General features: G+C 41.5%; 1 protein-coding gene across 2 annotated transcripts in view; it reads left to right on the top strand.

Annotated features, from left to right (window-relative positions):
* Nucleotides 1–27,046, top strand: part of RUNX1 (RUNX family transcription factor 1) — a 180,190-nt gene that overhangs the window by 141,594 nt on the left and 11,550 nt on the right. The window contains exon 6 of one of the 2 annotated variants that reach the window (XM_081859894.1): nt 260–451. The exons of the other annotated variant lie outside the window; for it this stretch is intronic. Within the exon in view, the coding sequence (XP_081716020.1) occupies nt 260–451 (192 nt within the window). The remainder of the gene's footprint in view (nt 1–259; nt 452–27,046) is intronic. 2 annotated transcript variants of the gene reach the window in all.

Here is a 27,046-nt window from a genome sequence, read left to right as displayed (position 1 = left end):
TTCAGGGGTAGCTGATGATGTACCCTCCAGATGTTGTGGGACTACAACTCCCAGCATCCCTGACCATTGGCCAAATTGGCTGGGGCCGATAGGAGTTTGAATCCAACAATACCTGAAGGCCTCGACGTTGGCTAGACTACCCTGCAATATAGATCCTGTTGACTTTCTGACCATAGTAATAGGGTGCATACACAGCAACAGATTCTGCTATGTGTCAGTCAGATATTGTTCTCATCTTCTTTCCCCTTCCCCGCAATAGGACACCGTCAGAAACTAGACGAGCAGACAAAGCCTGGGAGTTTGTCCTTTTCAGAGCGTCTGAGCGAATTGGAGCAGTTGCGTCGCACAGCCATAAGGGTCAGCCCACACCACCCAGCCCCCACTCCTAACCCAAGAGCTTCCTTGAACCACACCACTGCTTTTAACCCTCAGCCTCAGAGCCAGATTCAGGGTAAGTACCTGAACTTCCTCCCCTCACTCCACCCTGAGCATCAAGGAGACGGTCATCCATTGGCCATTGTAATCATGGTTGGCTTGATCTGTTGTATAGGATGGCACTTTGGGACAGTTTCCCAACCCCCCTCCCAGTGGGTTTCATCTGGCACATCTAGCACTAGCGCTGCTGGTGAAAGAGGACAGCAATTGCAAGCAGACCATGTGGGAAAGGTTGAGTTTGACGTAAGGTTCAAAACAACTGTGGAAAAGCTTTGGTGAAGAACAGTGTAGAAGAAACTAGGCAGAGTCTTTCTCCCAAAACAAATGCTCATTCATTTCTCTGATTGCACTACTGTGGGATTCCTCCAGCCAATTAACAGCATTATAATCAACTCAACAATGATCCTACAAATAGGGCCGGCTCAAAATATTTTGGCACCTGAGGAGAACCACAAAATGGCATTTCCCTCCCCACCAGGGAAGAAGGGAAGAGTGAAGATCTTGCCGCATGGGTCTTCCGATCCTGGCTACAATATATGCATAGCAGTGAGGCACATGCTTTGCAGCTTAGAATGCGTGTCCATGTTTCATGCAATGAAAGTTTGATGCTGCTTTTCCCTAGGAAAAAGAGCTATTAGAGCGAGAAGGAGTGGAAACTACTCCCCCGTCCACTGCTTCTCCATTGCAAATTTCCTTCCTGGTGGCTTCTTCTCTCTGAGAAAAACAAGCAGCCATCAGGCTTTTATTGCAAGTTCATACACAGTAGAAATGTATCAGAGTATGAACTTCCAACTCTAAATTCTGTGATTCTATGATTCACTATGTGATATATATTTGTATCCTTTGATCATAGGAGTTCAGTTGTTCTACTTTTGAGTAAATTGTATGAGTGGTGTTGCCATGAATTTCAAGGCACTAACAGCAGTCGTCAGTACCAGCTCAAAAGGATATTCAGATACCATTTCCACACATCACACTGAGCTTGTTTCCTGGGTGATCCCACTTTCCTCTCCATGTAGGGATGGGGGAGAATTTTGGTTCTGAATCCACAGTTCCTGATGCAATATGCAAACCACAATGCAGCTACCCTTTGACATTTGCACTTCTGGTTCTCCAGCCAAAGAATATGTACGAAAATGTATATATCAGTATAATGATTTCATCCCTTAACTATTCTGACCTCTAAAAAAATAATTAAAGTGATATACGGAGGCACTAATCTGTATGTCATCAACTGTATTGCAGGAACAGCAGAACACCCTAAGACTGCCCTGTGATAAACCAGGAACTAATTTATTTAATCACAAAATTCTCCAGACTGACCTTGTGTTATTAAGCAACATTCACTCCTTGTTGCATGTTTGCAAGTTATCTTTTAGCCTAGTTCAGACTCCTGCTTTCATAAGATGATGTTGGAGTGGCTGGTTATGTATACAGACTCCAAGTGCTGTAGAACTATAGAGAAATGCTAGAAAAGGCAGTCAGGCACAGCATTAGGTGAAAGCCCTAAGTTACTCTAAAAACTGAATCTACTGTTTATTCCAGTATATACGAGAGTAGTAAAATTTTAGCCATATATATTTTTAAACATAAGATATTCTCTTATAATGGCAATGGCGCCCACCTGAGAGGAGCTGGAACTATATATATAGTTGCTCTTTTCACAGAGTGATCCAAAGTGACTTACAATAAAACAAATTTAGAATATTTAATAACAATAACTAGATAAAGGGCATTCCATTCCCGTAAAAGAGGCTGCAATGCCACCCTTCAAGTTAATGGCCAAAAGGAAAGGGCAGAAAGAAAAGTCTTTTCATGGCGACTAAAGATAGATAAAGCTACCACACAGCTATCACACATATACAGTCTAATTCTGTATATGTTTACTCAGATGTGAATCACATGGGATCCATCAGAGCGTCTTCCTAAGTATTGCCCTAAAGCAGTCTTCCCAGCCTGGTGCTTTCCAGATGTTTTGGTCTACCGCTTTCACCAGTCCCAGACAGCATAGCCCAATGGTCAGGGATGATGGGAGCTGCAGTTCAAAACATCTACAGGATACCATGTTGGGGAACAGTACCTTCAACTGTAACACTTAAGCCATTTGTTACAGAGCAAACACAAGCTGTTTCTAATAGGACCTCTCCAGCCCTTAGCATGTTTAATAAGTCTTGCTGATGGCAATGAAATTTACTTCTGTGTACCTTGATTGGGATCAGGGCATGCTTTAAAGATAGCAAAGTGCATTTTTAGCTTATATTTTGCTGGGAGCTATCTCTGAAGCTTGGCTCCAGCTATAATTCCAGACCACATAGTGTAAACAAATTAAAACAATCCTGTCTTGGGTTTTTGGTTTTGTTTCGTTTTTTGCTTTTTAAATATCTTGCTTTGCAACTATCTATCATCATGAAAGTAGCTGGAATTAAGTGCTTGAAGGACTTGATTAAATACCCTCTAATGTATATTTTTCAAAGGTATTTTAAAAAGGTATATTTTACACGCATAATTAAGCATGTCTGAAATTAGGACGAATGACATATGACCCTTTCTTAGAAAGCCAATGTTTATTTTCCAGTTTAGTAATAAATACTTTGAACAGTTTTTGAACAGAACAATTCACTTGTTTTAAATCAAGTGTGTTCTTGCATTTTAACAGAGTTCAGTGGTGTGGTCTATTTATTAGACTAGAGTCCTGTCTAGTCAAATTGCATGGGATCAATTCCAATCTGTTACCACCGAGGATGTGGACAGGCTGCTTGGACGAGTGAAACCAACCACCTGTCTCCTTGATCCTTGCCCATCCTGGCTTATAAAAGCTAGCCGGGAAGGACTGGGTGATGGGCTTCGTGGGGTGGTGAATGCTTCCCTCCGTGAGGGAGCCTTCCCAGACCCACTGAAAGAGGCGGTTATCAAACCGCTTCTTAAAAAACCATCTTTAGATGCGGCCACGATGGCCAACTATCGCCCAGTCTCAAATCTTCCATTCTTGGGCAAGGTGATTGAGCGAGTGGTTGCTGAACAACTCCAGGCACGCCTGGAAGAAGCGGACCATTTGGATCCCTTCCAGTCGGGATTCAGGCCTCATCATGGGACTGAAACTGCCTTGGTCGCACTGGTTGATGATCTCCGGCGGGCCAGGGACAAAGGTGAGAGCTGTTTCCTGGTTCTGCTGGATCTCTCAGCGGCGTTTGATACCATCGACCATAACATCCTTCTGGACCGTCTTGAGGGGCTGGGAGCTGGGGGCACTGTCATACAGTGGTTCCGCTCCTTCCTCCTGGGCCGTGTTCAGAAAGTGGTGGTGGGGGATGAGTGTTCAGACCCCTGGGCTCTCACTTGTGGGGTGCCTCAGGGTTCTGTCCTCTCCCCCATGCTTTTCAACATCTACATGCAGCCGCTGGGAGAGATCATCAGGGGGTTTGGGCTGGGTGTTCATCAGTATGCGGATGATACCCAGCTCTACCTCTCTTTCAAATCAGAACCAGTGAAGGCGGTGACAGTCCTGTGTGAGTGTCTGGAGGCGGTTGGAGGATGGATGGCGGCTAACAGATTGAGATTGAATCCTGACAAGACAGAAGTACTGTTTCTGGGGGACAGGAGGCGGGCAGGTGTGGAGGACTCCCTGGTCCTGAATGCGGTACCTGTGCCCCTGAAGGACCAGGTGTGCAGCCTGGGAGTCATTTTGGACTCACAGCTGTCCATGGAGGCACAAGTTAAATCCGTGTCCAGGGCAGCTGTGTACCAGCTCCATCTGGTACGCAGGCTGAGACCCTATCTGCCTGTGGACTGCCTCGCCAGAGTGGTGCATGCTCTGGTTATCTCCCGCTTGGACTACTGCAATGCACTCTACGTGGGGCTACCTTTGAAGGTGACCCGGAAACTACAACTAATCCAGAACGCAGCAGCCAGACTGGTGACAGGGAGCGGCCGCCGAGACCATATAACACCGGTCTTGAAAGACCTACATTGGCTCCCAGTACGTTTCCGAGCACAATTCAAAGTGTTGGTGCTGACCTTTAAAGCCCTAAACGGCCTCGGTCCAGTATACCTGAAGGAGCGTCTCCACCCCCATCGTTCTACCCGGACACTGAGGTCCAGCACCGAGGGCCTTCTGGCGGTTCCCTCACTGCGAGAAGTTAAGTTACAGGGAACCAGGCAGAGGGCCTTCTCGGTAGTGGCGCCCTCCCTGTGGAATGCCCTCCCACCAGATGTCAAAGAGAACAACAACTACCAGACTTTTAGAAGACATCTGAAGGCAGCCCTGTTTAGGGATGCTTTTAATGTTTGATGTATCATAGTATTTTAATATTCTTTTGGAAGCCGCCCAGAGTGGCTGGGGAGGCCCAGCCAGATGGGCGGGGTATAAATAATAAATTATTATTATTATTATTATTATTATTATTATCATTATTAGTACCCGTTGTAGTAGTACTCATATTAATGTATTCAGAACTAAAACAACAAGATGTTTTAAAAAGAAAAGAAGTAAAATTCATCCCTGCAGACTCACAGTCTACTGGACATGATGCAAAATTGTTTGTATTTCCACAGGTGAAAATCAATTTTTTAATATATTGTCATTTTAATTCTTAGTAATGCTTAGTTGTGTTCATTTCACTGGGTTCAGATTTAATATGAAACCATGTTATGTGAACAGTAGACATGAAGCAGGCAAACCATGATTTAGAGTTGTTTTTGTTTCCCATATTCTCAGCACTGAACTCAGATGGATTCACAGTGACTCAGATGTAAACTCTGGTTTGCAAACAAGCTTCAAATTTTGGTTTCAGACACTGGTTTGCTGAACTTAAACAAACCATGTTTTATCAGTAGGCTTTGGTTCAGATGTTAAAGGAAACAAGATTTAGTTTAACCTACCATGGTTTTGTATTTTGTTTGGACTCTGTGTTGGAATTTAGGATTTGCTTGTCATAAGGCACATTTCTTTTCCATTTTTGTTGTGGACAAAACATTTGAAAGCCTATAACTAAGAGACTTAAAAGCCATAAGACAAATACAGTGAACTCAAATTAGAGTGTACTTAAAGCAAATAAAATATAGGCAAGATCCCCTGTACTGGAGAACAGCAATTCCCACCACTGGTTTAGGAAACAGTGCACACACAACAATAGCCACAATCCATATCTATCGTTTCTTATTAAATGCTGCACTTCAATGCATTCCCGCCCCCCGCAACTTCAACCCAAATTGAGAAAAAGAGCAAACCGTGTACAGGTTAACCCTATAACACTTCAGTTGCTAATGTGTCATAGAGTTGGAAGAGATTCCAAGGGCCATCTAGTCCAACCCCCTGCAATGCAGGAATCTCAGCTAAAGCACCCAAGACACAAGAGGCTTAAAAACCTCCAAGGATGAAGAGTCCACAACTCTCCACTTTGTTCTACTGTCAAATAGCTCTTACTATCAGACAGTTCTTCTGCCTGTGTATATACCCTCCTCCCCATGGTGGGGCTATACCTCGTTCCCATTCTGTTTGGGCTGGATTTTATGCTACTGCCTTTCAGTTAGGGCTTGCTGACTCTCTCACAAAGAATAGAACGTGTACTTCGTGAGATTGTAGGGATTACCCTTGGGTTGATTGGCTTTATTCAACTTCTGTGCCAGTACCTCCATAAAAGCTTCCATCTATGACAATTATTTTCCTCTATATAAATATCTGCTTGCAGAATTGCATCAGTACTTATACACTGAATAGTTTTCTTTTTGAACTTGAAAGCATAGTTATTCCCCTTCACCCCTGTGAAGGCATAGGTTTTGAACTTCTAAATGGACAGGTGTATTTTCCTTCAAGGAGTCTATTAAAGCAATTTATGGGCACTAGCCTGCCTGGACTTGCTTTCATCATAGAAACTGCTTTTTGTTTGAAATATGAAACCTGATAAAAATAGGAAGTTAATTCCTTTCTCCCTTTCATGGGTGGAGTAAACAGTAGCTTAGTGGTATGAAAATATTTCAGCCCTTTTAAACATACACAAATATCTCTCAGGTGCTTATTTATGACCTGTACTTGTGATATTTAGAAACTAGCCCTAGTAATACTTTTAACTCCTTTGTATTAAAAATTCTATTAAATAGTATACATAAACAAATTACAAATTTATAAAAACAAAGAACAACTCGTACATACACAGCAGAAAACTACCATAATGTCATATATTTTGGCATCACTCTAGTATTGTTGTTGGTACAGTCCAATCTAAGCATTTTAGTTCAGTAAGTCTCTGGATTACTACTGTTGTAGTAATCTCAGGCAGTAATGGTCTGGATGCAGAGCACATTGGATGCAGTATGCACAGTCTCAGTTCAATAAAGCTAGTGTGCTATCCAGTAGTAGCCAAGTAAAGAAAGGATTTGTATGCGTTGCCGTCTTCCAGTTGCAATCTTATTGTTATATACGTATAGCTTCACTGATAGTGCTCAAAAGGTCTTCTCTTATAAGGTTCCTCTAGGCAAGCCCTCCATCTAGTTTTCTCCTATTCTTCCTCTTCCAATTATGTTTGGTGCTTTGCTGCATTACTTCTGGCAATGGGTAACTATTGCTAGGATGAGAGTGCCAACCCCTGCTCCTGTACCATTATTAATGTCCTGGAAGAGCTGGTAATGCTTGAGCAGTGGTCATAGCGGTCATGATGTTGCACTGCCATGTGCTCCATCTTCTTAAGTATTTATTTGACAGCATAAGAACTCATAAGATTAATCATAACATTTCTTGTTTATACCACCCTCTTGAACTGGAAGAAACAATATATTTCTGAAAAGGGGGCACTAGAACAAATTTGCTATGTTTACGATGGGTTATTGCAATGTAATCTTTTGTTTTATGGTTCAAGCGTATGGGAATTTGTAAAAGATATAAAGCACATAATGGCAAGATGCTCTTGGGTGTATGAGGAATCAAGAGGCAATCATTCTACCTCCTTACTAATTACTCTCTGCTATCTTTCCTAGAAAGTAGTCTAGGTCATTGTAACAAAATGTGCTTGGGATGGTGATTATTTGTTACATTTTTATTCCACCTTTCCTGCAAGGACTTTAGGGTGACCTAGACATTTCCTTCCCTCCCCATTTTATCTTCACAACAATCCTGTGAGGTAAGGTAGCCTGAGAATGAGTAACTGGCCTGAGGTAATTCATTGAGCCTCATGACTGAGTAGAGATTTGAAACCTGATCTCCCAGGTCTAACCATTGCGGCACACTGGCTTCCAGTCTGTGGAGAGTTTGATGTGTTATCTATTTGATTTCATGAAGTTTTAAGTATCTTGAGTGTGTGAACATTGCATTTCTTTTTGCTATTATTTGACTGACGTGGGAGTCTTCCAAACAGCCTGTTTACTGAGCATCCATCCTAATTTGCTCACACAAAACCTACACTGAGGATAGACAGCATCCAGTATCTATTGAGCACTTGTGCAGAGGTTATATGACAATAAGTATTCATCCTGATTTGCTTACACAGTTCTTATATGTCTTTCCATTAATCATTTGTTCATCCCAAACTTTTCAGTGCATTTCCCTATTGGTTTCCTAACTTCAAAAAGCACAGGGTTGACAGAGTGCTTTAATCTACTTTAATTGTACAAACCTAAATTTCCAGTATGCAATTGAATCTCTCCAAAAAATACTGACAGGCCCTGTAAAATGGAAGCCAGGACGCAAATCATTTACCTAAAGTATGTGTCAATTGTTTTATTTCTCCATGACCCATTTAGAATCTCTATGCCACATCTTAAACTCTTCTTGAGATTTCCTGTCAGTTTCAAATTGGTTTGCCATACACCATGAAGACTGCTGTTCAGGAAACATAAGTCCAAAATTCCCCTGTTCTTGCAGCATTAGTTATGCAATTATTTGGATCCTGGTTGCATTATGTAAAATATTTTATGTACTGCTAAAAAATTGAGAAAATCAGTTTCCTCCATCCCCTAAAAACAACAATACTTAAGTTAAAAGAAATGTCTCTGGATATTTTCACACCTAAAGTAAGCCTTTCAAAAGGCTTGTGACCAATTATATTGACCAAAACATGCTTACAAGGACAAAAGTAACCAAAACTGCATTTTGTAACAGATTATTTGATCATTTCTTTGGAAAAGGCAGGAATGTTTAAACTTTGCAGCAATATTTTTTTCATTGCTTCCCAGGTGAAAAAAGCTTTGTTTAAAGAGATATCTTCAAGGTCTCCTATGCTGTCATAATCATTTCTTGAAAACATCCATCTTTATCATAGTTCCCATGAGCTGAAGAAACACACTGGTGTGGTTGACCACAAGGAATTGTAGATAGCATTGTTTCCATAGCTTGATCTATTTCGCTAGGTTTTTAGTATTTTTGTGGGTTTTAATGCTCAAAAACAGAATGTGTGAAAAATTCAGACACAATTATCATATTATTTTTAGGGCACTGAAATTTGTATTTTCAGTGTGGAATCTTTTTTAAAAACACATAGTTTAAAAAACCTGTTATGCTTACTTTCTGTTCCAGATGAATAGTTATGTTACAGTATTCCAGAGGAACCTATAAAACCATTATTAGACCTCCTCCTTTCAGCTCTAGCCAGCATGGTCAGTGATCAGAGATTGTGGGAGTTGTAGCCAGACAACATCTGGATGACTACAGATTTCCCACTTTTTTCTCTTCTCCTTGGAATAACCACAACACCATTTTTTATTTTTGCATTTTAAAGATGAGACTCTCTTCTTCTGTCTGCTTTACAGGTGATGGAAGCACCTTTTAGAGGAGTGGGAGGCTGACCCTGGGAAACTTCTTCCCCTTTCCTGCCTCATTCCACTGAAACAAATGATTGTTGCTGTTAGTGACTTGGCATAACAACAGGCCCATAGGTTGTTGGGTTGTTGTTTTTTGTTTTTTTACTGGAATACATTCTTCTTGGATCAGGGTACTTATGTGAAATGCTGATCTAGTAGAAACAAGTCACTTCCATGTTAGGGTCAGAATGTTGATAATATTAATTACAGGCCACTTTTGATCAATATAATACACAAAGAAGCTATTCCTTCCTATTCATTAGAAACATTTCACATAATTTTTACAATAAATTAACAGTAGTCTCTTTCAGTTTATTCCTACTAGGACAGTAAATAACTTATTTCTGTCTGTGTTTAAAAGGTAGTAAACATTACTAGATCAGTGAATGCTTCTTCACTTCAGATTCTTAGCAGAACATCTTTGCTATATGGACACAGAAGTAATAGTTAGAAAATGTTTTGCCATGCTTTTTCTTCTTTGAGCCATTCTGGTATATTCATGTGTGCTCATCTGACAGATCTTTGGCAAGGTACAATAGTGCTGTTTCCTGCCTAGACTATTACACTTAATCAGCTGCAGAAAACTAAATTAATTGTTTGGCAATAAGGTGAGAAGAGAATTCTCCAACACAAGGGATTATCTTTTCACAGGTCAGAGAGATAATATCCTGTTTTGAGAGTCTAGCAAATTATCATAGGATTGTTTGCCTACTAATTAGTTGATTTGCAGAATGCTGATGACAGAAAAGCCAATTGCTGCAGGAAACTAATAAGTTGTAATCTGCAGTTAGGAAGGCATGTTTGCATCACAAAGCCATTGTCCTACAGATAAATGAGCACTGAGAAAATCTCAAAGTCTCATTTGAATATTGGCTTACGCCTCCTACATTCTATCTTAAAGGCTCAACAAATGCAGATACTGGATGGTGTGAACACCAACCATTTCTTTCTCAAAATAAATAAATAAATTAAAAAATTGTCCGGTAGCACCTTAGAGACCAACTAAGTTTGTTCTGGGTATAATAATAATAATAATAATAATAATAATAATAATAATAATTTTTTATTTATACCCCGCTCTCCCCAGCCAAGGCTGGGCTCAGAGCGGCTTTTGTATAAGCTTTTGTGTGCATGCACACTTCTTCAGATACACTGAAGTCACCAGAAAAACCAGCTGCACCAATATAAGATGGACACCTGGCTTACTAGCAGTACATATGAAAAGGATCCAGGTGTCTTAGTGGACCACAAGCTTAACATGAGTCAACAGTGTGATGCAGCAGCAAAAAAGCTAATGCTATTCTAAGCTGCCTCAACAGAAGTATAGTGTCCAGATCAAGAGAAGTAATAGTACTGCTTTAGTCTGCTCTAGACACCTGAAATCCTGTGTCTAGTTCTGGGCATCACAATTTAAGAAGGATATTGACAAGCTGGAATGTGTGCAGAGGAGGGCAACCTAGAAGAACAAGGGTATGGAAACCAAGCCTTATGAGGAATGGTTGAGGGAGTTGGGTATGTTTAGATTGGAAAATAGGAGATATAGTACCCATCTTCAAAAATCTCAAGGGCTGCCACATGGAAGATGGAGCGAGTTTGTTTTCTCCTGCTCTGGAGGGTAGGGCCCAAACCAATGGATTCAAGTCACAAAAAAGGAGATTGTGACTGAACACCATGAAGAACTTTTTGACAGTAAGAGCTGTTTGACAGTGGTAGTCTTGAGGTTTTTAAGCAGAGGTTGGATTGCCATCTGTAATGGATGCTTTAGTTGAGATTCCTGCATTGCTGAGGGGTGGACTAGATGACCCCTTGGAGGTCCCTTCCAATTCTAGAGTTCTATGATTCTGTGATTCTTAACCACTGTAGTATCCTACCTGTCTAAATAAAGTGCCACTTAACAATAGATTATAATAGCCCCTAACAACAGAATTTTTTAAAAATTAAGTGATATTCATCACCACTGCCTTTAACAGAGTTACCTGCTCAATGGGAACATTCCTCCTTTTAAGAATTCTTAAAATTGCAGCTTAAAGATATCAAGAGATTAGGCTGCATAGTGCTATACCATCCAGGCTCCCTTCTAAACTCAAAGTTGAATTTTAGTTTGGCATGACTTAACCAAGAGGGGAAGTGTCTGCTGCTTTGTTTTGCTCCCTCACTTCAGTTGCACCAAGAAATAGGAGGTTGTATTTCACCTGCCTGCCACTTATCATTTTGACAGTTCTGAGCACTTAATTAATTCAGAGGAGTGGGTGTAGCCCTGGCTCACGAAGTCCTTGTAATACATTGCAGAAAGTGCAATGCTCCTTCCTTTCCAGAATTCATACATTGGACTTAGACCAAGGAGGTAGTTCATGAAGCTCACTGGGAAACTTTGGGCCAATGAGATCTATGGTCTCACTACTCTTACACGGTAGTTGTAAAGATGAAATGGTGAGGATTAGGGGTAAGCCTGTGCCCTTCCCTGAACTCCTGGGGGTGGGGGATTAAAGGAGTTGTGGGTTGGATTAGAACTAAGGCTAATTGAACTTGGATCACACTGAAATCAATAGGATGCAGAAGTCATGATGTGCGTGCCATTGATTTCACTGGGACCTAAGTTCAGCTAAGTTTGTCTGGATCCAGCCCAGAATATATTACTTGGGCTCTTTAGTGTAGAATAAGAAAGCCAGGTGAGTTTTATTTATTGTGTAAAATACAAGCAGAAGCAGGTATGCTTCTTATACAAGACTTCAGACGCACTCTGAACTGTGGACACATCATAGTTGAGACCTTATGCTAGTGATATTGATGTTCTTTTTTATTGGCTTTTGAAGCATAGTATGGGCCCATGAATAACCCAGTTGTTACGAAGATTAAAGGTGCGTGTTGCAAAACTCCAGTAAATAAAATCTCTCTTAGTCTTTCACTGACAAATCCAGTTTTACTCTCCATTGAATTCTTTTTTTTAAAGCCTGTAATCTCCACGTTGGCAGAACACTTCATAGCTTGTTAGCAGAGCTTGAATTACCTCCCATGGTAAATACAACAAAAATTAATAAAGAAGAACACCTTAAAGGCAAATGCTCACTGAATCAAATTCGTGCACACTGTGGCATGTGTGCTCTAAGTGGTGCAGGACACCCTCCAAAGAGCCATATTTTGAGCTCCACAGGCCTTGTATCCTTTGATTTCCGAAAGCAGCCAACAGTATCCACACAGTAATTCTCTTTGAAAACCAGGAGGCTTTCAAAACATAAGTTTGTGAGATGAGGAAGGGGCTGTTCAAAGGCATTTCTCAAAAAATCAAAATCCCTTCTTGGTTTATACAAGACAATTAGGTGCTTCCAAATCAGGGTTTGACAAACTTTTGGGTAGCCTGTGGGAGCATTTGTAAACAAAAGAAACTATCATGGGCACCACACACACTCACTAAGCACACACCCCAACCTATTCCATTGGCTAGAATAGACTGCTTCTTCTAACCTTAATTGTGGTGGAAGGACAGAACTGTGGAGGGAAGGCTTCTGCTGATGCATGTTGGCTTGTGAGAACTGCACAGGCAACACCTGCAGGCTTGCAGCCACAGAATGACTTTGCTCTAGAAGTGGAGAAAGCTCCTAAAGAGGTTGTCTTCATATTTAGCCCCAACTTGCAGTGCCTATGGGCACCATGGCACCTTCATACCTCCCTCATGGTGTACAACAAGGCCCTCTGCCCCTTCCTTTTTTGGAGGGTTGCCTGCTTTTTTGTCTGTTTTGTACTTGTTTTGGGATGTGTGTAAGCATCTTGCCTGTTTGGAGGATGGGAAGAAGGTTCTGAGCATTACTGGTCTCCACAACAGTTTCTTAGCTTTCCAAATGTGCTCCTCGGCTGAAAAACGTTGGGGATCCTGATGTAAGGGATACCATTAAAAGAGATTGCCTTCAACAAGTTATGATTTTAGCCTTCTGCAAAGTTACGCTGTGCAACTTCCTTTTCATTTTCACTTAAATTTACTTTAGGTTTCCTACCTGTCTTATCCTTCGGCGTCAGTCCATATGTGAACAAAAATACAATGTGACCATCAGCCATGCCAAAATACATTCAGGTGTATTGTGTTAGAGCACCCAGTCAACGATGTGTTCACATGCAGGAGCATGCAGTTTTGCAGGCAGGAAAAATGCTGGAATGATTGTGTGGCCTGTCTTTGAGAGGGTGGCGATATACATACATTCATATCTGCACTTATAAACTCTGTGTGTGAGGTTAGGGCATAGTAACCTAGGAAGCTACCGACTCAGATCATTGGTTAATCTCGCTCAGTATCATCTACACAGCTCTCCTGTGTCTTTGGCAGATCTATCTGCAGATGCCAGGGTCTGGCAAAGCATGAGTTATGTCCCTTTCTCCAAAAAGTTGATATAGAGAAGATTGCTTTTAAAAAAAAAAAAAAATTAGATGTATATTTTTACCAGTTTTTTATTGCTATGATTGACAAGACAATTTTCCCATGTTGTAAATTCCTCCCTCCCTGTGTACAATGAGTAATCAGGTGTGTCAAGGACTTGACCAGTGCTTGATCCTGCTGAAATCAGTCCACCCTTCTCTAAGCTTCAGACGCATGCCCACACATGATTATTTTGATTACCACCCACTGATAGCCTAACTTCTTTCTGTGTTAGAACTGTCAGTTCATGATCCAAGTGCCAAGTGGTGAGCTTTGGGGCTGTTAGGGAAAGTATGGCGTTTCTCTCCACATTTCAGTTTAGCAAATTCGAGCTTGCAACCCCATTTTACTTATAAGCGTAAAGAGAAGCATCCCTTGGTTTGTTTATTTTAGATGTGGTTTTGTGGACTTCAAGTGGTTTCTTTCAGTCTGCATCTCGGAAATTTGCTCGTCTTAATCCAGAGGTCTAAAATAGTTGGATATTTGGAAGGGTTTGGCAGATTTCTGTGTACATCCTAAAATAGAGTCAACATACATTGTTTATTGATTTTGAAAATCTTAGCCATGAGACTGAATGTAGATTATGTTAATTTTTAAAGAGATATTTTTAATACCTCTTTGGCATTCTGGAATAGTTCCCCTCCCCCCTTCCAAAAAGTGTGGTGCGCACATTTTGGCTACACATAAAATATTCTTTTATTGGCCGTTACCTGAAAATGCTATATAAGAGTCTGTTGCAAAACACTGCTGCTGCTGCTGCTGCTGCTGCTGCTGCTGCTGCTGCTGTAATGATGGCATACAGAGAAAGTTCTATCAACCCCTGTGGTCCTGATCCAGATTGATTTTTCTAAGTAAGGAGAGTAGCCTGTCACAAGCACATTTTTAATAGAACATGAACATAAAATATACTACATTATTTAATTTAACCATTCAAATATTTTATCTTCAAACCTTGGACAACTAGAGAAAACTAGAGAAGACTTCTAGGTATAGTGTAATTGCTTTCTTCTCATGGAGGGCTAGAGAGGCAGGGGTGGTTTTTTTTTTTGTAATGGAAGAAGATTATAGTATGAGCCCCCTTCTTCCTTTGGGCCTAGTACAGCAATACCCACTATATCCCCCTCTTTGTTGGTCTCTGTGAGTTACTAGAGCGTCTTACAGTATACAGAGAAAGTAGAATGTTGAGTAGATGGTGAGAGAGACCTGGTCTACCAAATGCAAACAGATGCACTGAGGCACAGAAATTTATCTAGACATGGAGTACAGAGGAGGCTGCCTTTACATCATGTCAGACTATGGTTCATCTAGCTCAGTATTGTCTACAGGGCAGCAGCTCTCCAGTGTTTCAGAGAGGGGACATTCCCAGCCATACCTGGAGATGCCAGAGATCATACCTGATATTTCCTGCATTCAAAGCAGATGCTCTACCACCCTTACCTGAGAGATGGATCAGAAAAGGGAAATTCTCCTATACTTGCTTTTTCCCATGGAAGAAGTAGAATGAGACTTTTTTCTTCTTCTGACTGACGGTCGAATAAAAAGGTTGATTGATTGATTGAATGAGACTTGCATGTAATGGAGTCTCCATACCAGAGCTGTACCACGTATCACAAGCAATTCTGTGATTCTCCCACCTGGCATGAAAAAGTGGTCAGAGGAGCAGCCATTATCAATAATGGGTGATGTTGGAATGGAAGCTCTCCATGCTCACTGAAAGCATCATCTGGCAACTGGTATTGTGCACTGCACTCCTTCACAGAGGCTGTTTCCAAATTTATTCAAAACTATGAAGGTAATTTGAACAGTATGCATAATAAGTGGTTGGGAGGCCAACGTCTAAGGACTTGTTGGGTCATGTTTTTATCCAGGTGGTTCCCCAGTCTACAGTAATGGATATAAATGCCATGATTCTACTGGTAGCTCCCCATGATAGGTTGATGCTAGGCAGCATAAAACCTTTAATGTTGTTCTTATGGCAAAACTAGAAGTAACAGCAGCAGGCCCCTGGCATCAACATTTCCTATAGACAAGTTTTAAGATATGTTCTAAAATATTTATAGGTGTGCTAGCACACACACGATGCAATCAGATGGTGGTTCAGTATATCTTTATTTCCCTTCTTTTATTGCTGCTGCTACTGCTGCTGTTGTTGTGTGGTGCTTTCAGACAATGTTGTAGTGGTTCCCACAGTCTTAATGAACACAACTCATTAATGAACATGATTCTGTTAGGTCCATTAATTTCTGCTCTGCATAAAACTTAGTTGAATACCACCATTTGCCTGAATATCAGTTGCTTAAACATCTGTAAAAAGGCATCAGTCGTGGCATGGTGGCCTTATGTGTTCTTTTTCTTTAAGAAAGAAAAAAAGAAAGAAAAAATCTTGTCTCCAAATACTTTAACTCACTTTTATCTCTCTTACAATTTTCGAGACATGCCCTTGCGTGAGCCTATCCTGTTGCTTCCATTCATGACTCATGCCATCAAACCACCCTTGCAGCTGTGGTCGGGCTGTCCGGCCAAAAATCACAAAACCCAACAGGTGGGTGTGACAGGAAAACAGCTACCAAGAGGGCCACAGCTGTGAGCATGTCGCTCTATTATTGGTGAGGGCATGAATCATCTCTCAATTGAGGAAGCAGCAGTAGACAACCTGTTCACTTGGGAAATATGATGATAATAAGAATAACAGTAATAAAAAAGAAATAGAAACAAACCCAGATGACTCTGTGGAAGGGTTTTTTCCCCCTCAGACGGTATGGAGGCGAATCCTTCAAATAGACTTTTGAAAACACTCTGTATGTGTTGTATCTGGACAGGCCAGAGAAAAACAGGAATACAAAACTGTTTTGTTGGGCAGGGGGTGGGAGGTGATGTTGGCCAAAGAACTGGTATGTGCACCCACTAACCCTTTCTCTATTTGTCAGCTCTCTCTCGCCAAATAATTCTACACACACATCCTCCATGATGTTCCATACATGCATTGTTTGCTCTCATGAGGGTTATAGGCTGCATACACATCATACATTTAAAGCACACTGTTTCCCTCAAAGAATCCTGGGAGCTGTAACTTACCTCATCCCAAAGCTACAATTCCCAGGACCCACAGTTCCCAGGATTCTTTGGAGAAACTCACGTGCATCATAAGAATGGGGCATACACAGCCATAGAATAAAGAAGCCGGTTGGGTGAGCCATTTTCTGAGAAGAATAAGGAGAAGAGGCTATGAGTTCTGGTTCTTTGGGTTTCTGTGTTAAAAGGGCCCTCTGCCTCCCTGATACTGCCTACAGGGTTAGGGGTAGTTGCAGGGCAGAGGAACTGACACCTCCAAGACTTGGATGGCTTTAAAAAGAGATTAGACGCATTTATGCAGGATAAGGCTATGAATGCCTATTAGCCGTGACAGGGCACTACCTCCAGTACAGAGCCTGTCTGCCTCTGTCTGCCATTTGCTGGGAAATATGAATGGGGAGAGAGGTGTTGTGCTCATTTCCTACTTGCTGCATCTGCTTGGCCACTGGGAGAGAGGAAGGCTGTTCTCTGATCCAGAAAGACTCTTGTTAAATTCTTATAGGGCCTCAGATGGGAGATAGGAGGCAAAGAGTGAACCTCATGATGTCTGGCATTTAAGGTTAGCTTTCACAAAATTTCAAGTAAGAGGCAGGAGGCTGTCCAATCTAAGGCCTGTTCTCACCGTTGCACAGATCAATTGGGCAAAGCAGACTGAGACTTGTCACCTGCATAGCCAGCTCCATTGTTAGGCACAGTGAGGCAGCTGCCTCAAGCAGCTGATTTTGGGTGTCATGGAAGGACAGTCAATAGTTTGTTACTTAATGTGTTCTTATTGCCTTTTTATTGCCTGGAAAGGAGGACAAGTGCTTGTGGTTTCCAAAATCACCTGACCTGTCCAAGTGCCAAAGTAACTCAAGCAGCCTTGGGTATTATGCAGCTCCACTTGGGGAGATGGTGCTGTTTGCTGCTGTGCCTCAGGCAGAAAAATGTCTTGAGCTGGCCACAATTAGCCTTTGGACTGGCATGGGTTGTTTTTTGTTTTTTGTCTTTCTTTTGTTTGGCAGTGTTACTGCATATTCAGCTCAAACCAAGCCAATCCGTTATGTTGATTTGTTCTGTTTGATGCAGCTTTGGCAGGTGAGACAGAGAAGGCCCCTGTATCAGGGAACTAGAGTAGGTGCTTGGAAGTTCCATGCATACCTAGGTAAAGTATAGGACAACCTATACTGTTTCTGTAATGGGGGCTGCTGTCAGGATGGAGAAGATACTAAAGACTACTAGCCATGATGATTGCATTGTAGCTCCAGTGACAGAGGCAGTATGTCTCTGAATACCAGCTGGTGGGGAGCAAATGAACAGAATACTCTTGCACTCAAGTCCTGCTTTTGGGTCTCCCATAGGTATTTGGTTGGGCACAATGAAAAGAGGACATTGGACTAGGTGGACCTTTGGTTTAATCTAACAGGGCTGTTCTTAAAATAAGAGTCGCAGAGCAGAGATGGGCAACTGTTGCGCAGAAACCTGCTGCTCTCCTACTTATCTTGTTGAAGTAAGGAGCTATCAACCACTTGAGCCAGGGGAGCATTGTGGCTGAATAGTCAAGCCAGTTCCCCTGGACGGTTACATTTTATATGTGCTATTAGTTATGGACTGGTTTTTTTTGTTTTTGGTTTAGCAAGGCATCACAAATAAAATGCAGGTCTGTGTGACTTATCCCCCCTGCGTTTGTACATCAAACATTCCCTACCATACTTGCGAATAAAAGGGTTTCACAAAAGGCATATGCAAGAAGGTGGCTGAGACAAGACAGGGCCAACGGGGATGTGTTTGAACTAGTTGCTCCACCCAGCATCTCATCTTCAGAAGGGGGAAAAAATGTTTTCACTAACCCAAACAGGCACAGTCTGATCTGTACAGACAGTCTGCAGGCATCTGCCCAAGAAGCCGACGGTTGGCTGGCACATCATCATCTGATTTATGGTGTGTGTGTGTGTGTGTGTTAAGCCTTAAATTGTTGAGTCTCTGGCTGGCTGTGTTGGTATTACTGGATGGTTGGTGCATGTTTTCAGCTGAAGAGCTGGCTCTGATACCAGGGTTGTTGGCTGTGAATCAGTTCCAGTTTCACACCTGTCTGAGACAATGAAAGCCTTGTTAGAGACATTTTCTGAAAGAGAGAGAATCTGTCATGCATTTGGAAGAGACAGAGACCCTGTGAAAAGAAGAAAGAGGAAATACTTCCTTATAACATTTGTTTCCTGGTGCAGCATTCTGTTACTTGAGATTAGGCAAAGACGGTGTCCATTGAAGCTACCTTGCACTAAAATGTATATTTGCTCCTCCTGGTTTACTAGAAATTACTAGAAAGTCCTTGTAGCTTTGTCCCCTTTACCTGACATGCTCATGCTTCCTTTTGTTGACTGTTGGAAAATGAAATTGGCCCACATGGAGGGGTCTCTGAAACCTTCAGGGTGTCTCTTTTTATCCCTAAGTCTTTTAAAAGTCTTGCTATTTACACACTCACACACACACACACACACACACACACACACACGTGCATGCACACTATGGGAGTTGTAGACCTACAACAAATTCCCTATTTCTACTCTGTGACATATAGGCAAAGGTGATACACCTGCTTCCCAGTGGACACAAACTGCCACAGGTTTAGTGATCTCACTGGAACTCTTCCCATGTACCCTAAGTTAAGCTCTGGCCATGTCCATTGACAGGGTGGTCCAAATCATATAGTCAATGATGATCCTCTCTACAGAGAGGGATTAAATGTTGCAGTAGGTGAACACAGAGGCAGATGTAATAATATACCTCTGTTGGTACTTGCAGTTTCTTGTTTTAAAGCATAGCAAAGGCCCTGAAGTAATGAAATGCAGACAGGAGCTTGATGTTATCTCACACCTATAAACCTTTCTTAGAGTCCACTGGTGGCCAGTATCCAGAATGTTTGAGTTCAGACAAACTTGCCTATGTTAAGTACAAGTGGCACATTCATTCTTCGGTAAACAGCATTTTGCTTCAGGGCCCAAATCTTTTAAATGCTTGCAAAGGCTGGTAATTGTCTGCCTTTGCCTTCAAGTATCTCAGCATTATCTGCAATGAAGAGATTCAGCTACATCAGCACTCTGAAAAGGAGGGAGTGAGGAAGAGAAAACATGCCGTTTTGTATGTAATCTTCTTGAAATGAGAACTCAAACAAGACTTTGGATAACATGTTTGGTGTTGTTTTTTAACATACTGATAGGAAAAAAAACCCAATGATTTGTGTTTTAAAGGGCATAGAATTATTTCAGTCCAAAACACATCAGTCGTCTTAGATGCCAGCATCTTGCTTTTGGAAACCAGAGAAGTCTCTCTCATACCAAGGTTAAACTTGTGCTTACTTACTATTTACCTACATGCTACTAGAAAGAACTCATTAAATTTTCTGGGTTTTGTTCCTGTACTGAAACAAATCCCTTATATAGGCAGACTTGTGCTTTCTCAATGTATGAAGCACAACTTCGCACCAGGAGATTGCTATAGTACAGGGGTAGTCAACCTTTTTATACCTACCACCCACTAATGCATCTTTCTTGATGGTAAAATTTCCTTACCGCCCATCAGTGCTCGATGGAAGGAGGATTCAGCTTGTGCTGCAGAACCCCTACTGCCCACCTAGAATCCTAAAACACCCACTAGTGAGCGGTAGGGAACAGGTTGACAGCCCCTGCTATTGTACATCCATTGAAGGAAAAACACCTTTGCAGGTTTTAGCAGTGTTGATGGCCCTGTGTTGAATATAAGGACGAGAGAGAAACCCATTCTGTTTGCATTTTAATGTGAACAGCCCTGATTCACACTGCCTGAACCAATTTGCAAACTGAAATACAACCTTACTTTGAAATCCACACATCTTTGAATTTTGCAGTATCATTCTCTGACCAAAAATGGGTGAGGAAAAACGCATATTGGGGGAAAGTGTGCTCAAAAATGTATATGTCAGTGCAAATAACACATTAAAATGCATTATATCAGTTTGCAAAAAAGGGAGAAGTTTGCAAACTTATGCAGAAATGGGGGCAGACTGAGCTCGAGTAGAAAAATGAGAAACTAAGAGGAACTGAAATTGACAGATTCAACCTTCCTTAGATTAAGAGATTAAGAGGTAGTTAATCAACTGTATGGTGTCAAAGGTGGAAAGCCCAGTGCATCACCTGGCATGATATTACGTAGTAGTTGAGCTTCTTCGTACTTGAACTTTTGACCCAAAGTGAGCCTATGTAACCAGTGCAATACTGTGATTTGAAAATACTTAACACCCCTGGTACTAATTACATTTTTGTGGAAGTCCCATTGACTTGGAAATGACTTAGTTCCAAATACTTAGAATTGCACTCTCCTCTTCCCTTTAGTGGCATACTGACAGTGGAATATCCAGTTACTCTTAGATATGTTGGGTGTTGTTTTGGCCTAAGTTGGAGTCTTTCATAATAATGTTCAGGCAGTCCATTAACTTGAGCACCTGTGTCAAGTTCAAAGGATACCATTGGTTCTTGTACTGCCAATGGCAGTTCCTAGTCTTTCTCATTACCTTTGCCTGATTCCACTACATTCAGAAAAAAATCCCCTTCCTCCCAGTATGCACCTGGGGTTTCAGTGTAGGTGATTTGCAACCTTTTGCAAAATGGTTATGTTCATCCCAATTATAGCAAATGCTTCCCAAACACAGCAGACTTTTTAAGACCACGTTGCAACCCACAGATTTTGGAAGCTTCTTTCAAGCTCTCTCTTTTTCCAAGTGCTTTCTCTGGGTTAGCGTCTGCTTGTCCATATTTGAGTGCTGTGCCAAAAAAAAATAATAATCCTGTTTTGTTTTCCAGCTGTTCTCTATCAATTAATGAAAAAGGAAATTGTATCCAAAAATTAGCACAGATGACAAATTCTCAAGGGTGAGGTGCAAGGTTTATGTTGTGCTTACCTTACTTTTGTGGTGGCCAGGGGATGTTTGCAAGTGTCCTTTTTTTCATTCTACCAATCATCTCACCAGCAGTCTGCACTCTGCAGCCTTCCTGGGTGTCTGCACTTCAGTTAAAGTTCAGCAAGGAGAACATCATTAGATAAGGCTACAGAGAGATGGGTGAATGTTTACTGGAAAGGAAAGAAACACATTTAATATTTTATTCTTCTGCAAACTGGAAGTTGTTGTGAAGCTTCAAATCTTCCTCCGCCTTCACAGATGGATGATTTCACTTTATCACATTTTTCATTCAGTTGCTCCTGCTCCTGCTTCAGAAGTCTGCTTGGCCTCCACTTCTGATGCCAGAAGTTCACTCACATGAGATCACACTAAGAAGTTAATATAATGTTTTACTGCCACACAGAAATGCCTAACTAGCTTCCCTCTCATTCTGCTCTTGGCTTCACACCCCTCCTCCAGGGATCATTTCTAAACTCTCTTTCTTAAGTTCCTTATAAGAAAGCATCTCTAAATTACAGCAATCATATTTCAATCTGCCTTTCTTCATACATTATATATGCGCTTACAGCAAATGTGTGGGACAATGGTAGGCTCTAGTCCCTGATGTACATGTTTTCACAGTATTTATGAAAAGACATCTGTGTCTGTTCGGAGGGTTCCTTTCTAGATGTCCGTAAAACTTGAAAAATCTGTGAAGAGTCGTCTTTGTACACCGTTGTATTCAGAGACCATTTCAGACGATGCAAAAATGAATGTGTGTACATGTGGCCACCCTCTCCTGATGTCTTCATTATATGTGAACAGGGTTTATCAGAAGCTGCTTGGTGCTTACCAGCAGGTGGGCCTGTTGGAAGTTTGGGTGCAACTCAGCTTGCAGAAAGGGTGAGGGATCAAGTAGTGCTGTCCAAACCTTTTTCAAAGAGGGCCAGATTTGATGGAGTGAAGGGCCATGAGGGCCAACCAAAGTTGTTGACCTTTTTTTAAGATCGAAGAGTTGCTGAGCTTTTTTAGGACTGAAGTTGTGGAGGTGGTTTTTTTTTAGGATTTTAACCCAGGAAAGAAACTGCCACAGTGGCTGGATTAACCCGACCAGTGGGCTGGATTAGGCCCCCAAAACGGACTTTGGACATGCCTAAAAGGGACCTCTGGATTCCTATACTATCCATGTGCCTTACCAGCAGCATAAGGTAGTGGGGAGATCAGCATTGTGGTGACACACTGCCAGGAGTACCAGACTGGCTCCACTGCTGTGTTCATCCCATCCCATCTGGTGGAACACTTCTGGGGCTTATATCTCACTGATTCCAAGGATATTTGACATTTACCAAAAGAAAATGCTACATTTTGTTTTAATCTCATTTTGTGAGGAGCCCTGCGTAAGCTCCTCCTGCATCTTATTGCCTGTTCCACCAGTTCTTCCTCTTTCAAGCTGGTCCGGGGAGCTCTCAGCAATTTCTCACTGCTAAATGTGTTTTCTGTTTACATTTCTTTTACACTTTCCTAAGGACTTCCCACCCTCTCCCACAGGCTTCGACAGAATGTCATATATTCTTATCTTTCCTTACAACCTCATAGCAACTCTTTGTGTGAGAGGCGGTGGATAGGGATATGAATTTGCATCCTTTTCATCCAAAGCACACTAGCTTCTGGCTTTAGGGCCCAATCTATGATAGCCACCCATAGAAATTCACATTTCCTCTCCTATCCTCTCAAGGTTTCTTGAGCCAATGTCTTGCTCATGTTTGACTTGGTGTTGCTACATTATTGTCTGTGTACTGTTCTCTGCACCTGTAATTCCCAGCAAAGCAGACAAAAGATTTAGCTACATTCTGACATGAAGCAAGTCACTGTAGTCTTTTTACACAGGAATTATCAGGTGTAAAAGTGACATCAAGATAGCAACAGTCAATGAATCACACAAGCTAAACTGGTTGCAAAATACACTGAACATTTCCTCAAAGCAAATTTTCTGACACCATTTTTGAAAGAAAAAAAAAGATGACTCCTGTTGTGTCCTTTCATAGGTTTGACTGAGAGTCCATATTTCTCCATATTACCTGAAAGATGTTAAGCAAAGCACAAACTGCCAAAGGATTTCACAGGAATAGGAGAGCATTTATTAAAGATATATTTAAATAGATAGCTGGATTGTCTAGTGACCTCAGCCTGACTACAAGATGGAGGGAAAGTCTTTTTACCACAAATTTAGGGACTCACTTCCCATGTCATTTTTGCTGTTCTGCTTTAAAACTGTCTTAAGTGAATTCTTAGTTGGGTGTTGGTGGTTTCCCCTCTGATGCATTTTTGCATAATCAGTGTCCATCTGTTTCCTTCCCATATCATGCACACAGTCTTCTCTCAAAAGCAGATTTTAATTGCAAAAATAGGGTGGCATATTTAATACATGGGACAATTCAATATTTATCTAGTGCATCATCCATCTCTGTTTCAATTTCACTGCAGAAAACAGCAGTGGGTCCACCTAGTTTTTCTTCAGATGTCATCAGTCATGATTGACAAAGGTTGAATTCCTGTGGCTTACCAGTAGTGAGGTTTGATGGAACAGTGCATCCACCACCACATCCAAGCCTTGCACCAATGAGGGCAGGACAGGGGCGAGAATCCCCTTTACTAGCACCCAGGTTTGCACAGTGAAGAGGCCCAGATTGGGCCCGCTGCTATCATATGACACCAGCAGGGTCAGTTCAGAATTCAGCAGATCCTCTGCTTGCCCATCCCCGCTCCCAAAATTCCCTATTCCAGGTTTTTTCACAGGCTACCAATAGTGGAGATTCTGCCAGCGCTAGCTTCCGTACATCTTTTTGAGCAGACACACTGCTTCTCTGCTAGCTCTACTGCCAGCAGAAGCTTGCAGAACTGGACAGGACTGGGGGGAAATCCCCCATCAAAGTTCTGGGAGGGAAACTTCCATTTTATTATATGTAAACCGGATGTTTCTCAAATCACAATGGCAAAGGGATTATCTTACAGTGGCTAAAATGTGCTTGCGGTACACTTTCAGTGGTTATGTTGAATTTTATGTAGCATGTGTCCTTCTAGTCACAGAGCAATGTTCACTTTATTCTTCAGTACCCAACTGCCTAATATTCCAATTTCAAACTGCATGAATTCAACATGCTTAGAATTGGGGTAGAACTAACATTTTAAAGATATGCTTTACAGCATACGAGGAAGACCTTATTATTACCTTGTAAATCAAGGCTGAACCTGGAGGGAGTTTCATACTCTTTGCTTGATATGATTACCCCCTCCCTTCAAGGTGACCTTGCCTGTTAAACTCTGGAGGTTGTGTTTGATATAACATTTACTTTTTCTAAGTCAATAAAATGAACCAGGATGTCTTTAGATCATCAGAGGTCTGCTTATTACCAAAAGATTTTTTTTTTAATCATGATCTATACTGGAATTTGAAAGAATCTGGTTGCATTTCATTTGGTGTCCTGGATAAGGGTTTGCGGGATGATAATCTGCTGTGTGCGTAGAATGCCCCCAGATGAAGTTCTCTTTATTAGTTTGTAATTCTTTTTTCCCCCCTGAGCTCTGGGGATGAGATCATGAAAGTGTAAATGGCTGTTATGTTCAAAGGCACCTTTTATACCAGAAAAGTTTCTAACTGCCAACCTGTATTATTTAACTGTTACTATCCTAATTAGTTCACATCAAGGTCAGTGTTTTGTAGCAAAATGAACTACAAACTCCACAAAGGGAGTTTTCCTTCACATTAAAGCTGTAGAAGTTAAACAGGAGAGGACCACTGAAGATATGAAAGGCGAGATTGATAGGAACTCTATTTGTCTGCAAGCTACACAACTTTAATATTGTGTAATTAGTTTGCATCTTCAGGAGTAACCTTTCAGACACCTGAGGCAATGTTGTTACAGTTATCACACTTGTCTGAAGAGATTATTCACATCCACCTCTGCTGTTCTGTCTTTCTTAAGGTAATTAAGACCTTGTGGGATTTTAACCTTCCGCCAAATACTCTCAAAATATGTGCTCCACACTGATATGAATTTAACTAGGCTACTTGCCTTGATGTGTTTTATACAAATTCCTCAGTCCATTAGCCCTAATCTTACAGCAAGGATAGCGAAATCCAGTAGCCTTCCAGATGCTTTGGACTCCAATTCCCATCAGCCCCAGCCAACATGACCAATGGCCAGGAATGATGGGAGTTGTAGTCCAGCAACTATAGCTAGAGGGCCATAGATTCCCAATCACTATTATACCAGATCAGGTTGCTGGGCTGGTGGCAGCAGCAAGTCCTTCTAAGTTCAATGGTGCTTACTCTGAGGTAAATTAGTATAATAGCATTGCAGCTTTAATAAAGCAGCCAAAAAGATCAGGAGGACATCCTTCTTTATGAGGAAAGACTAAAGAAGAGGACAATATGGAGATTATGCCTTGATAAGCCTTGGAACTGGAGTAAAAAACAAAGTTGATCATGCAGGCCTGTTATAAGGTGGGCTCTGGCCAAATGATGCTATTATATGGATGTACTAGGAATTCCACAATATGTAGTGGGTGGCTATCAACTTAGATGGCATTATAAGGGTATCAGACACATTTATGTAGGATAATGCTTTCAATGGCTGTTAGTCATTTTGCCACCAGGATCACAGGGAGCATGCCTCCAATACCAGTTGCTGGAAATCACAAGTGGGAGAGCACTGTTGTGCTCATGTACTGCTTTTGGGCTTCCTACAGGCATCTAGTTGACCTCTGTGGGAACAGAATGCTGAATTAGATAGGCGTTTTGGCAGGACTCTTTTTACATTTCCATGTTCACTTCTACAAATTCCAATAAAGCCATCGGAGCTTTGTGATCTTAAAAAAAGCTACCATTAAGAACATCCAAACACTTGCAAGACTCTCAGGAAAAGGGCAGGAATAGGCAACACCGCAGTTATGGTCGACTCTTTAGGACCTGAGACCTTGACGCCACCCTTGATGCAATTTAAGGTGGACTAATTTTAGTTTCCTGTGAAAGTTGTTTCAAAAGCCCAAGCTTCTCCAGAACTTCTCAAATGGTTTTAATGCCTCAGTAAAACCACAGAAGCTCTAAAATAAAAGCAAACATTAGGGCATGAGGTCACAGCTTAAAGGTACCAGTGCCTTTTAAAAGAGCCTAAGTAACTTTGGCAAAGATATTGAAACCTGATGTGCCACATTACACTGCGTAATTTTCAGTTATATGAGGCATTGCAGCAAAAGGGTTGTGTGAGGTAATCTTGGCGCTGCCATACATGCTAAATGTGTTAAAAGCCAACCATGTCTGCTGAAATTCATATAAATGAATTGGTTACCTGCTGTGATTTCTGCAGTACGTAGAAGCATTACCCCACTTTTGGCAGAGCCTCAGAGTTGCAAAGGCCAGCTCTTCCATATTGCAATACTCATCCACAAGTCCACTT

This window comes from Podarcis erhardii (assembly GCF_964252035.2).
Source record: "Podarcis erhardii genome assembly, chromosome: 4".
Taxonomy (NCBI): domain Eukaryota; kingdom Metazoa; phylum Chordata; class Lepidosauria; order Squamata; family Lacertidae; genus Podarcis; species Podarcis erhardii.
This window is presented reverse-complemented; position numbering and strand designations above follow the sequence as displayed.